The sequence below is a fragment of the Dendrobates tinctorius genome, unplaced genomic scaffold (assembly GCF_039654945.1).
Source record: "Dendrobates tinctorius isolate UK_male_01 unplaced genomic scaffold, ASM3965494v1 ptg000159l, whole genome shotgun sequence".
Lineage (NCBI taxonomy): Eukaryota > Metazoa > Chordata > Amphibia > Anura > Dendrobatidae > Dendrobates > Dendrobates tinctorius.
The window spans coordinates 15426318-15439558 of record NW_027361826.1 but is presented as its reverse complement, the minus strand read 5'-3'; the positions used below and the strand labels follow the sequence as shown (position 1 = coordinate 15439558).

Below are 13241 nucleotides of genomic sequence, written 5' to 3'. Positions count from 1 at the left end.
GTGTGCAGGCATCCATTTTAAGAAACAGAAAGCGTCCCTTGAGAGTTTTTTTAAGTTCTTCCTTTTGTTTAAAAGCTTCTTCGATTACTAATTTTCTAATACTCTCTCTCTCCAGAGAAACACCAAGCTTGCGGGCCATTTCCCCATTCAGACACATAAAAGCTGGTCGTGAAAATAATGAAATAGGCACACTATCCTTTACAACAAGCTCTATGATCTGTTTTTTAAATGTATCTACTGTCATTGTCACAGTAACTTTGTCACTGACAAAATATCTTGCAACTGATGGCTGCAAAGTTCTCTGCTCCTTTGTTTGGCTGGAAGAGCTGGGCACTGGTTCATTGGTTTGGATGCAGTCTCTCATCCACTGCTTTCAGTACTTCTGGATGAAAGCGCTGTAAATGTCTCTTTAGATTAGAAGCTCTGGTAGGAGCATTTTTATCTTTGCCTGAATATGCACTCATCTTGGATTCACAGCATTTGTTTTCGTCTGGATCATTTGTCATACACTGACAGACAATGTTTTCTATCTTGAGTGATGGTGAAATGTTCAAATACAGCTGATTTAATGTGATGCTTCTTTGACATTCTCAGGTTTTTAATTCTGCATTCACAATCCAAATGACAATTGTTTTTCCTAAAAACAATTGTACAAAATTATTGCCAGGTCGTACAACTGATATAGTGGGCAGTAATACTGTTATTATTCCTCATGTACTCACAGTTAACTGATGCAAAGTTTGTTGAAAGGATAATACTTCTTACAGTCTTCCTCTTCTGAGTAGCAGGCAGCTGTGAGATGCTTGGAAGACGCACACCTAGTATGATCTAGTCTAGAGGAGGAGCTTTACTACTAAGAATTTGCAACACATTTTCACTTTCAGTTTCATACATTGTAAGTAGGGGGGTTGGGGCAGCATGAGGTTAACCAAGTATAAGATTAGATAAGGGCAGTGGAGAACAGTGACACACAAGAAGTAAGAAATGTCTCTATCTCCAGCAGAACTGCTTATCACTGTTGTTCATAGTTTGATAGAACAAATATATTTGAGTAACATTTATAAAATTCATATGAAAGTTCAATTATGAAATATTAATACATTTTTTTTAAAGCTGGAGTCGGAGTCGGTACATTTCTACCGACTCCGACTCCAACCAAAACTAACTCCGACTCCACGACTCCAACTCCACAGCCCTGGTTACCGCATCCTAGCCAAGAACTAAGAGCGGATACAACTAGAACAGGCAAAAAGGAGGTCTGGGCTATTCAATATAAAGAAGAGCCACGATCAATATTCATTGGGGCATGACAATGTATACTAGTCTCTATAAAGGCATCAATTCTGCAACTTAAATAGATTCTAATAATACAATCCAACTATGGAGATTGTTTGTAGAAAACGGTTAAATGCAAAAATAGACTTGTTTTCAAGCGAAGAGACTAAGATAACCATCTCCTCTGATGAACTTTTTTTTTTTATTAACCCCATGAGGAAGCAAACTCAGCCTGAAAGAAATATAGATCTCATATGGTATCGGTCAAAAGCCAGATGGTTTTAAAGGGGTTGTCCAATCAAAAATCAATAAGTCTGCAGTCACTCTGTCACTGCAGGCTAATGAATTCCCCCTGCGCATGCAGTGTGAGGATTTGACGGTTTCAGAGCCAGGATCATAGGGTATGTATGCGTTATACATACTCCCGGGCAAAGCCTGTCCAGCGGGCGCAGCCTTGCTCAAAAACACTTGTATAGAGCGAGGCCACGCCTCGACTAGTGATGTGGCTGACTAGAGGGCACGGTGTCTGGATGGGCTCTGCCCGGGAGTATGTATAATGCATATATACCCTCTGGTCTCGGCTCAGAAACCGGCAAAACCCCGCAGCGCACAGTGTGTGCGCTGGGAGGAATTCCTAAGTCTGCAGTCACAGAGAGTGTGTTGTGAACTCATTTTCTGCTCCACCAGTTGAGAGCTCTCTTTCCGTTCTCCCTCTGGTGGTGACAGGAGGTAGTGAGGTTGGTTTAATTGGTAGTGATCTGCCACCTGATGATGAGCATAACGATTGGATCTCTGGAGTATCAAACTGGATATAAGACAGCCGACGCCCTATCCTGGTGCTGGCGATTCAGTCTGCTTCTCAGGTCTTGGACTTGAGCTCTGTTCCAGTCTTCTCAAGCCAAGTTTTTTTGCTAATGTTCACACTTGCTTTTGTTGGTCTATTCAGTTTTTTGTGTGGTCAGCCAGCCCCAGCTGGGGCTGTGCTGAATTTCCACTCTTATTTATCTGTATTTGCCTTTTTTGTCCCTTATTAGATTGGCCTCTTTTTGCGCTGTCTCAGAATATTTCAGAGTGCTGATATAGAGGGAGAAGTCTAGTGACTTCAGGGTTAATTTTGCTATCAGAAGTGTTGGACATTATTTTTGTAGGGTTTTTGGCAGATTGCAGACAGTGTCTTTCCTTTCCTTTCTAGTTAGTTTGGCCCCATCGTTTGCTCAGCCTATTTTCCTGCCTGTGTTTGTGTTTTCATCTTGTTTCACCGTCAATACAAGTGTGGGGGCTGTCTTTCCTTTGGGGTTTGCTCTGGGGCAGTTAGTTTTCCCCTTTTCTTGCTTTAGGCTTATGTAGTCCTCCGGTTGTGACGAGGCGTCTAGATTCATCGTAGGTACGCTTCACGACTGCTGCTAGTTGTGTGGTTAGGATCAGGGATCTGCAATCTGCATAGTTACCAACCTCTCTGGTTTTCTGAGACTTAGCTTGTGTTTTTTCTCCTCGGTGACCCACTCATAACAGAGTGACTGCAGCTTTATCAAATTTAGACCCGACAACCTCTTAAAACCAAGGCATTAGAAACCCTGTCCCCTCAACCATGTAACTTATGGACACACCATCCTTTTCTTGAGTAAAAATCAAAACGGTCTTAGCCCAGTGTGTAACCATTCGTCTTGATTAGAAAAGATGTTTCTCCTTTTCCACAGCAGTCTGACAGGTAAGGGGACATTTTAATTCATCTATCGACTCCCTTTATTATCCCCAATGAGTCCACCTGCCGAGGAGGAAACACTGGTCTTGGAATATTTTCACCAGATCCGGTATAACCATGTCTGTTGGGCAAATCCAATTAGAAGGATAAACTGGGATTTAGATGGTTCATCAGTCACCGTACCAGCGAGTCCAACTTGCACCACCATTAGGAGGACAGACCAGTATAATGCCGCCCAACTTGACACCTTAAAGATCATCTTACCACTCTGTACCAGGAGGGTAGACTGGGGCATTGAGAGTTTATTCAGCATCCAAAAGGTCATTTTGTGACTTCAACTAGGAGCCATAACAGGATTTACGGTGGTTTTGTTCAGCTTATCGTAGCCATGTCCATCTTGCACCTCCAACTAGGAGGGTAAAGTGGAATGTAAAAGTTTATCAACTAAAGTGTTCAGAAGTTAATCTTATGACACCAGAACGGGAGAATCAACTGGACTTACACTGGTATTGTTCAGTTTAGATATGCCTAAGCTACAAATCCCACTAGGATAACCTGGAACCTAATTAACCCATTTTAAAGCCAACCAGTCCAAATTATGACTCAAGATCCCGCAAATTAACTAGCCTTACCACAATTTCATTTGGCTTATCACAACCATGACCAACTCCAACGAGAAGTGTGACTGGGGCAGAGATTCTCAAGCTAAAAGTCAGCCAGTCCATTTTGAGATTCTCCACACTGGGCTTACGATGGTTTCATTCTGAATAGCACAACCATTTACGCCTCCTACCTAGAGGACAAACTGGGACATAGATGTTAAATGTGGACCATTTCAAAATGCAATCCAAGTAAGAGATTGACAGGAAAGCTGTTGGACTCACCAGCTACCCTCAGGACTATTTTATTATGGTCACTCCTTGTTATTTAATAAAATCACTACAGTACAATGGTATCATTCAGAAGCCATCCTTACTAATTCCCACAGTATTGCTAGTAAAGGGTAAAGAAGCTTTGCGACAGTAACAAAAACAGACCTATAAGTATGAAGTCGGCTGGCTAACCAGGCAAAAGCCACGGCCCCCAAAGTTGTACTTAGCACTGAAAGTCATACTCCACCAAAGGCCCAATCAAGTCACGTCGTGAGGCACACGTAGCTGAAGAAACTAGACCTGAGGTGGAAGGCTAATCAACTACAGAGTGGCCAGAAAACCTTCAGATATGCCACATAAGGCCAGACTTGAAGTGGCAGGCCAAACACCAGACATGAGGTGGCATGGAAAACATGAGGCCATACCCGAGGCGGCCAGCCCACCACCCAAGACATGAAATGAAGAAGCCGGACCAATAACAAAAACGCAAGGCCAGATACAAGGCAGCTGGCCCCACACACGAAACACGAAGACAGGCGCATTAACCAACTAAACCACAGCACCTAAACGAGAAATGTCAGGCTGCAAGCCACATACCAGGAGGCAGATCAAACAAGAAACGCCGGGCTGCAAGAAGCACTAAATGTAGGTTTTCCCACACTGATGTTAGACTTTCAGAACCCAACTTGGCCCCTGTACTCACTGCCTTTCTTACTAGACATTGCTATAGAATACACCATGGTGTTCCAGGATTCACAGCTGCTCCATCAGTTTGCTCAAGGCTCCTACATCCAGAGGACAGGAACCCACACTGAAGGAGGAAGTTGTAGTTGCCTTTTTTTTGTGTTCTTGGCTTCCTGTTCAGTGATAGGAGCAGATCCCACTCTCTCCCAGATGCTGTCTGTCATTGGATTTAGTATTTCTCCCTTCACCAATCTACTAGGTAATGCTGCAAATCCTTAAAGGGAACCTGTTAGTAAGTTCATACATCCCAAATCACAGGTAGCAAGAACCCCAGCCTTGCTACTCTATTGCAATCAGGCATTTTTTTTTTTTTTTTGACTGAAACGGTGAGGCATTCCAGGGAAGTTTCAGTTTAATGACCAGGGCCATGGACTACAGGGAGACACAAAATTAGTCTGGCACCGTCCCAGCTGGCTTCTCATACTCTAGTTGATCATCTGGTGCGGAAGCAGACCGAGGATGGTGCTGGTCTAGTCAGGTCTCTCCTTGTAATTCAAGGATGGATCATTAAACTGGATCTGCTCTGAAACGCCGCACTGTTTCAGAGAAATACAGAACTGGCTGCTTTGATGCTGCTCGTGATTTGGGCAACAAGAATCAAGTGAAAGTTTCTTTTTTAGATATAAAGCTGAAGTTACTTTACTTTCCAATAATCGGTAAGCTTTTAAGTCTGGACTTCATGAATTTACTAGAATACGACGCAATTTGACAGAGTTAACACCAGGAAAATTCTAAGCTCTGGGAATTTCTAATTCCCGGTCATCTTCCAGAAGTTTTCAAATCTCTGCATTGATGAACCACAAATTTAAAGGGGTTGTCCTGTCACATCATATTTTTTACCTACCCCTTGTTAGCTGATAAATTGGTGGGGGGGTCGCGCACCCAGAACCAATTGCGATTAGCTGTTATTTGCTTCATTCAGGCTTCCGGGTACTGCTGAATGGCTCCGATTCATCTGAATAGAGGCATTCAAAGTATTTGAGCAAATAACAGCTGATCGGTAGAGGTGTAAGCTGTAGGACCCCCAACCTAATATTGATGACTTGTCCTATGGATAGATCATCAATACGTTGTGACCAGACTACTCCTTTAAGTAAATAAATAGGGAGTGGACAATACTTACTTATGCAAGAAACTTTCCTTGGCCATTTCTATTTGCAACAATCCACCCTTCCATTTTGTCTTATTCAGAAGAGAGAGACCTATGAAACAAATAAAATGCTTAAAAAAAAAGTTATCTGTGTGTGAAACCACTCATATGGAGTACATTTCTATTTAGATGCCAATCTTGGCCACAATTTCTAGCTGCCCATACACAGGGGTGTCCACATATACATTGGTTTATACATTGCAGAGAAACTCACATTTTTTTAAGTCTGTGTCCGAGATATTAATGTTCATGTAGGCAAACGTCCTTACAGGGTTTCCTGCAAGCAAGAAGATGAGAATGTGGTTATAGTCCTCAAAGGAGGAATGCAAGGCTTATAGAAGTCATCATTTTTAGATCACAATTAAAAATTGAGGGAGATTTACAGATCAATATGGTTAATAGACATAACATGTGCCAGATTTATGAAAGGCATGTGTTAATGTTTTTGTGGAAAAAAAAAAAAAAGATAGCAAAATGTAAGGCCTGTTTCACACTTCAGTTTTCTGGCGTCAGTCAAAATCTGCCGTTTTGACGGATCCGTCGAAATTAGTGAAAAACGGATGAGGACGGGGACGGATCCGTCGCCCATAGGCGTCCATTCTACCACACGATGGACAGCGACGGATCTATCACCGTCTGCTTTTTCGACACAAACCAAAAACATTCCTATGGACGTTTTTTCTGCCAGACGGACCCCAATTTTATGACGGATCCGCCGCATGACTGACGCAATGGAAGGCCATCCGTCACAATCCGCCGGCAATACAAGTCTATGGGGAAAAAGACGGATCCGCAATGCAAATCCGTCAGATCCTTTTTTTCCCCTCAAACGGCGGATTGTGACTGAGCCTGAAAACGGAAGTGTGAAACAGGCCTAAGCCAAAGACAAGCTCCCATAAAGAAAAAGCATCGAATTTCTTGTAAGATGCATCTAATCTATCACACAGTGTGTGCCACCAAGACAGATGTAGGACATTTTTTGCTTGCCTGGTTCAGGTCTATGCGGTCTTAATTTTTAGAGACTATTAATAAAATGCACATTTATTTACAAAAAATAAAAAATAGGCAAACATGACAAAGGAATTGTGCATTTTCAGAAAACCTCTAATGTAGATAGCATGAGAATCTGAACTCAGTGATGGACTGCACTGTTGTCAATGTGACTTTACCACTGCAGCCAAACATCAAAAAGCGGGGGCAGCAGCAGAGGGAGCACTGAACCCCTAGAATAGAAATTAACAGAACTGTTTCACTGGTTTTTTTTTAAAGGGAACCCGTCACCTCGTTTTACAGCTATAAGATGCGGCCACTGCCTTTTTGGGCTTATCTTCAGCCTTCTAAGAAAGCTGTAGATAAGCCCCTGATCTAACATGAAAAATAAGGGAAAACAAGTTTTATTATAGTCACCCAGGGGTATGCTGTATATAAGCCCCGAAAGGCAGTTGCCGCAGCTCATAGCTGAAAAACAGGAATTTTAGTTGCTTACCGTAAAATCTGTTTCTCGGAGCCTTCATTGGGGGACACAGGAACCATGGGTGTATGCTGCTGCCACTAGGAGGCTGACACTATGCAAATAAGAAATTTAGCTCCTCCTCCGCAGTATACACCCCACCGACTGGTGCTCAATTACTCAGTTAGTGAGAAAGCAGTAGGAGAAACAATAGAATATAAAGTAAACCAACAATTCAACTAGAACTATATTACATAGAACAAAGAACAGAAGTTGAAAACATGGGAGGGTGCCGAGTCCCCCAGTGAAGGCTCAGAGAAACAGATTTTACGGTACGCAACTAAAAATCCTGTTTTCTCTATCGCTTCATTGGGGGACACAGGAACCATGGGACGTCCCAAAGCAGTCCCTGGGGTGGGAAACAAAATTCCATCAGGTCAGCGGACTCACCACCGCCGCCTGCAAGATCCTTCTTCCTAGGCTGGCATCCGGCGAAGCGTAGGTGTGGACCTTGTAAAATTTTACAAAAGTGTGAACAGAGGACCAGGTTGCAGCTTTACAAAGCTGCATCGCAGAAGCCCTGTGGTGCACCGCCCAGGATGCGCCCACTGCCCGAGTGGAGTGAGCCTTAATCCCAGAAGCGGGCACTCTGTTCTTTATCCGGTAAGCTTCTAAGATAGCCGATCTGATCCAGCACGCAATAGTCGCCTTGGAGGCCGACAGGCCTTTTCGAGCCCCATCTGGGATGACGAAAAGAGAGTCTGTGTTCCGGAACGCATCGGTTCTAGCCAAGTAGACCTTCGTCGCCCTGACCAGGTCCAGTCTGTTCAAGGAGCGTTCCCGGAGATGAACTGGAGCCGGGCAGAAAGAAGTTAGAACAATATCTTCATTCAAGTGGAAAGCAGATACCACTTTGGAAAGAAAGGACGGCGGAGGCCGTAGAACAACTTTATCTTGGTGAATCACTAAAAAAGGAGGTTGACAAGAAAGAGCTGCCAACTCCGACACGTCAGATGGAAGTAATGGCCACTAGAAAGGCCACTTTCCAAGAGAGAAAAGAGATAGAGAAACCTCCTTGAGAGGCTCAAAGGGGGAACCTTGTAGAGCCTCTAGGATTAAATTGAGATCCCAGGAATCCACTGGAGCCCGATACGGAGGATAGCGTCGTCTGGAAAAGAATTGAAAGCGCCGAAACTTGCCCCTTTAGAGAACAAAGGGCCAGACCCCTGTCCAGGCCTACCTGGAGGAATGCTAGAATAGAAGGGAGGGAGAAAGACATTGGCGGAACGCGAATGGACTCATACCAACGAAAATATGCCTTCCACGTTCTATAGTATATTTTGGAAGACGAAGGCTTCCTAGCCCGGATCATTGTGCGAATTAACCGATCTGAAAACCCTGACTTTTTCAGTACCGCGGTCTCAATGGCCACGCCGTCAAATTGAGCGACAGAGAATTGGGGTGGTAAATCGGACCCTGAGACAGCAGATCTGGTCTGCCTGGAAGTGTCCAAGGAGCGTCCGCGAGAAGGTTGACGATGTCCGCGAACCAAGACCTTCTGGGCCAATCCGGTGCGATGAGGATGACTGGTACCCCTTCTGCCTTGATCTTCAACAGCTTGGGAAGGAGAAGAAGAGGAGGGAACAGATAGGGGAGCGCGAACTGTGACCAAGGAATGGTCAGAGCATCGGCGCCCACCGCGAGGGGATCGTGGGCCCTGGATACGAACCGTGGAACTTTCTTGTTCAGACAGGATGCCATCAGATCCACATCCGGAGTACCCCAACAAAGGCAAATCTGTTGGAAGACATCCTGATGCAGGGACCATTCCCCTGCCGCGAGGCCTTTGCGGCTGAGAAAATCGGCGGCCTTGTTTTCCACACCCGGAATGTGTACGGCGGATATCGCAGGGACTGACATTTCAGCCCAATGAAGTATCTTGGATACCTCGGCCAACGCTGAGGAACTCGAGTCCCTTCCTGGTGCTTGATATATGCCACCGCTGTGGCATTGTCCGTCTGAATCCGGATTGACAGACCTTTGAGCAGCTTGTCCCAATGAATCAGGGACAGGAAAATAGCCCGTATCTCTAGGACGTTGATCGGAAGAGTCACTTCCTGACTTGACCAACAGCCCTGCACTGAGATGGCGAAACACTGCGCCCCAGCCCAGAAGACTGGCGTCTGTCGTCACCACTTGCCAATGTACCGGAAGGAACGATCGGCCCTGGGCAATAAGGGGAGATGTTAGCCACCAATTGAGGGACAGCTTGACCTGAAATGAGAGTCGAATTGGAACATCCAGTGAGGAGACAGACTTGTTCCACTGCAACAGATTGGCCCGCTGAAGCGGTCTTGAGTGGAACTGGGCGAAGGGAATTGCCTCCGACGTTGCAACCATCCTCCCTAGAACTCTCATAGCTGATCGGAGGGAAATGAGTCAGGGGCCCTGAAGCAAACGAACATCCCGAAAAGTTAGTTACTTTCTTGTCGTCGGGAAGGAAGACCTTTGCCTGACGAGTGTCGAAAAGTATGCCTAGAAACACTAGGCGCTGTGTTGGAACTAGGCAGGACTTTTTTGTGTTGATGATCCACCCGAATCGAGCAAGAATGTCGCATACAATGGTCAGACTTTCGAGAGCCTGGGGCAAGGATGGAGCTTTGATGAGGATGTAGTCGAGGTACGGGAAGAGCACGAGACCACCGATCCTCAAAATGGCCATCAACGCTGCCATGATTTTTGTAAAAACCCTGGGGGCGGTGGCGAGCCCGAAGGGCAGGGCGACAAACTGAAAGTGATCCTGATGAATCGCGAAACGCAGGAATTTTTGATGACCCCGGAAGATTGGGACATGTCTGTCTTGAATGTCTATGGAGCACAGGAATTTTTGTGCCTCCATGGAAGCGATTACTGAACGAAGGGACTCCATCCTGAAATGTCGCAGACGGACCCTTTTGTTCAGTAGTTTTAAGTCCAGAATGGGCCGAACTGTGCCTCCTTTTTTCGGCACTACAAACAGGTTTGAATAGAAACTTGTGAATCGCTCTTTTTCTGGTACTGGAACAATCACTCCCGACTTGAGAAGAGAGTCGATGGCTGTAAAGAAACCCGGAACCAAGGCGGGGTCTTTCGGGGGTCGGGATTCGAAGAATCGATCCCGAGGACAAGAAACAAATTCTATTTTGTACCCTGAAGATACAACTTCCCTGACCTAAGCGTCTTCCACCGAGGCAAGCCATACGTCCCTGAAGACAAGACGACGGCCGCCCACCTGGGAGTATGCTCCGGTGTTCTGAATCCAGTTATGCGGAGGAAGATCTTCCAGGTCTAGGTCTGATAGATCTACCCTGGGAAGAATGAGATCGCCAGGAAGGAGTGGGCCTAAAGGAGACTCTTTTCCTATCTTGGCGCGGTTGAGGCCTCTGCTGGTGGGAAAACGTATCTGCTGTCGTGAAGCGACGAAAAGGTCGAAAGGGTAGAAACTGACGTTTCGGAGGAGGTCGACGAGATTTTGACTGGGGAAGAAGGGAGCTTGTGCCCCCAGTGGCATCCTTAATGATCTGGTCCAGCCTATCGCCAAAAAGGCGCGATCCCTGAAACGGTAAACTGGTGAGGGACTTTTTTGACGATAAGTCCGCTTGCCAAGCCTTAAGCCAAACTGTGCGCCTAATAGCCACCAAGTTGCTTGATGCCTGAGCTGCGCAGGATGCGGCATCCAGGGAGGCTGAGACCAAATATTCGCCTGCATGTGAAATTTGGTCGGCGAGATCCGCCAGCTGCTCTGGCTGGCCTCCAGCCAAAATGCCTTGGCGGAGGTCCTTAGCCCATTTCGCTATGGCCTTAGAAGCCCAAGTAGAAGCAAAGGCCGGGCTTAGAACAGAAAACGCCGCTTCGAAGGCTGACTTAGCAAAAGATTCTATGACTCTGTCATTAGTGTCTGCTAGAGACGCTCCCCCAGAAATCGGAAGGACCGTACTGTTAGATAGTCTTGAAACCGGAGGGTCCACGGTCGGTGAAGCTAACCAGTCTGCAATGAGTTCCGCCAAGAAAGGATATAACACCCCAAGGTGTTTTCCTCTTTGAAAACACCTGGTCGGATTTTCTCTCTCTCTGGAAAGAATTTTCTGGAACTCCGAATGATGAGCGAAGACCTTAGAAGGTGGTTTCGACCGTCTGAAAGAAACCTCCTGGTCCGCGGGTTCCGCCGGAGAATCTTGATATTGAAGGACTGGTTAATCACTGCAATGAGGCTCTGAACTATATCCCTCATATCAGCGATTTGGCCGAGTCCAGCTCCAAAAGATCCTCGGAGGGTCCATCCAAGAAAGTCTCGCCTGGCTCAGGGGAGGAAGATCTTGATAAGGGAGGCTGTTTGGACGGACTATGGGGCAATGCAGAACAGGAAGAGGAACCGGACCGGTGCTCCCGTCTGGCTCTTTTGCAGCTAATATTAACAGGCTCGACCGGAGCATCCTGTGACCTGCTGGGTCCTGCAGAAGTCTGTAGTGGCAATTTATCCAGTACGGACACCAAGGTCTGTAACACCTTGGTGAGATCCACCACAGATTGAGACAGAGAGGAAGCCCACCCTGGGATAGGGGCCTCAATCTCACTCGGGACAACCGGGGGCTCCTGGGCGGTGGGTTCAGTGGGCTTGCTGCAGTCCTGACAGAGGGGAGAGGACTGACATGATGGAAACTTGCGTTTGCAAGAAGAACATGTAAAATGACTGACTACCACAGAGGAAGAAGCAGAGCGAATTGGTTTAGAATTAGACATTATGAGCTAACCCACTAACAGTGCCAGACGGTTAGGGGACGGAGAGCTGAGGAGGGTGTCAGTCTGCAGCGCAGAGCTACTCACGGAACCTGTGTACACAGCACGCTGAAACGGAGACGAGCAGCTCACAGGTTGAGGAAAAACTGTGAGGTAAAAAACGTGCTCCTGAATGCTGTGGGCGGGAATCGGCTTACCAGAGTGGGGGGCGGAGCTAACCGCTCTGTTAGGAGCATAAGAAAACTCCACTCACTCCTATACTGGGAGGAGTGGGCGGGCCCCTGCTACGCCTCTAACCATCAGAGAAGCGGTGGGCGGCGCCAGACGGGCAGGACTGTTCCTCAGAAGAAAAAGCCCGCCTGAAAATGGGGGCGTGGTGTCGCCTCAGAACTAGGCCTGAACTGAAGCCGGGGCCTGCATTAGAAACGGCGGCCGCCGGAGAGCGCAGGGCGGAGCGGAGGTCTAAAGAGAACCGCAGTTTCGCGGCGCTGGCGCTGAGAACGCTAAATACAGGTAATGCCACTTAAGGAAGCTTGTCCGTTCCCCACCGCCCAGGTGGATTACTATCATGGGAAGGAGAGCGGGGTTCAGCCTGCTGATACTTACCTCCTGCAGCCCTGACTTAGCCCATTTCCAGTTGCAGACCGTGTCTCCATCCACCGACAGGCTCTGGTAGGTGAGTGGGTGAGAGACAGAAGACGAACACGCATACGAGTTCCTGGCCGGTAGACATATGAGGATACGGGGTGGCAGTACAAGCCGTACTCATAGTCTCTTTGTGGGAGTACAGATGTGACTATTCACTCTGTATCCCTCCGGAACCTGTAAAGAAACGACGCACACTGAGGTAGATAAGGGTCTAATGAAAGACCCGTGTCCACCTCCTACTGACACTAAGCTAAACTGAGTAATTGAGCGCCAGTCGGTGGGGTGTATACTGCGGAGGAGGAGCTACCTTTCTTATTTGCATTGTGTCAGGCTCCTAGTGGTAGCAGCATACACCCATGGTTCCTGTGTCCCCCAATGAATCGATAGAGAAAAGGAGGTGACAGGTTCTCATTAAAGATAAGGTTATGTGCACACACCTGGAATACACCAAAAAAAAAAAAAAAGCGCAGAAGATATGCCGCAAATAAATTAACATAATGCACAATAATGTAAAAAAAAAAAAAAAATACTACATTGCTGCGCACATGTTCAGTCTCTTGTTACTTTTAACTGCTTCACAGGGCAAAAAGGCAGAAAAGGCAAAAAGTTCTCTTTCAGGGAAAA

At 46.5% G+C, this 13241-nt stretch overlaps 1 protein-coding gene across 3 annotated transcripts in view; it reads right to left on the bottom strand.

Moving 5' to 3' along the window:
* The window catches only part of NOL8 (nucleolar protein 8), a 57861-nt gene that overhangs the window by 40772 nt on the left and 3848 nt on the right, over positions 1-13241 (bottom strand). For all 3 annotated transcript variants that reach the window (XM_073549586.1, XM_073549585.1, XM_073549587.1), the window contains exons 3-4: positions 5958-6020; positions 5717-5795 (exon numbers count right to left, since the gene is read on the bottom strand). In XM_073549586.1, coding sequence (XP_073405687.1) covers positions 5717-5795; positions 5958-6020 — 142 coding nt within the window. The remainder of the gene's footprint in view (positions 1-5716; positions 5796-5957; positions 6021-13241) is intronic.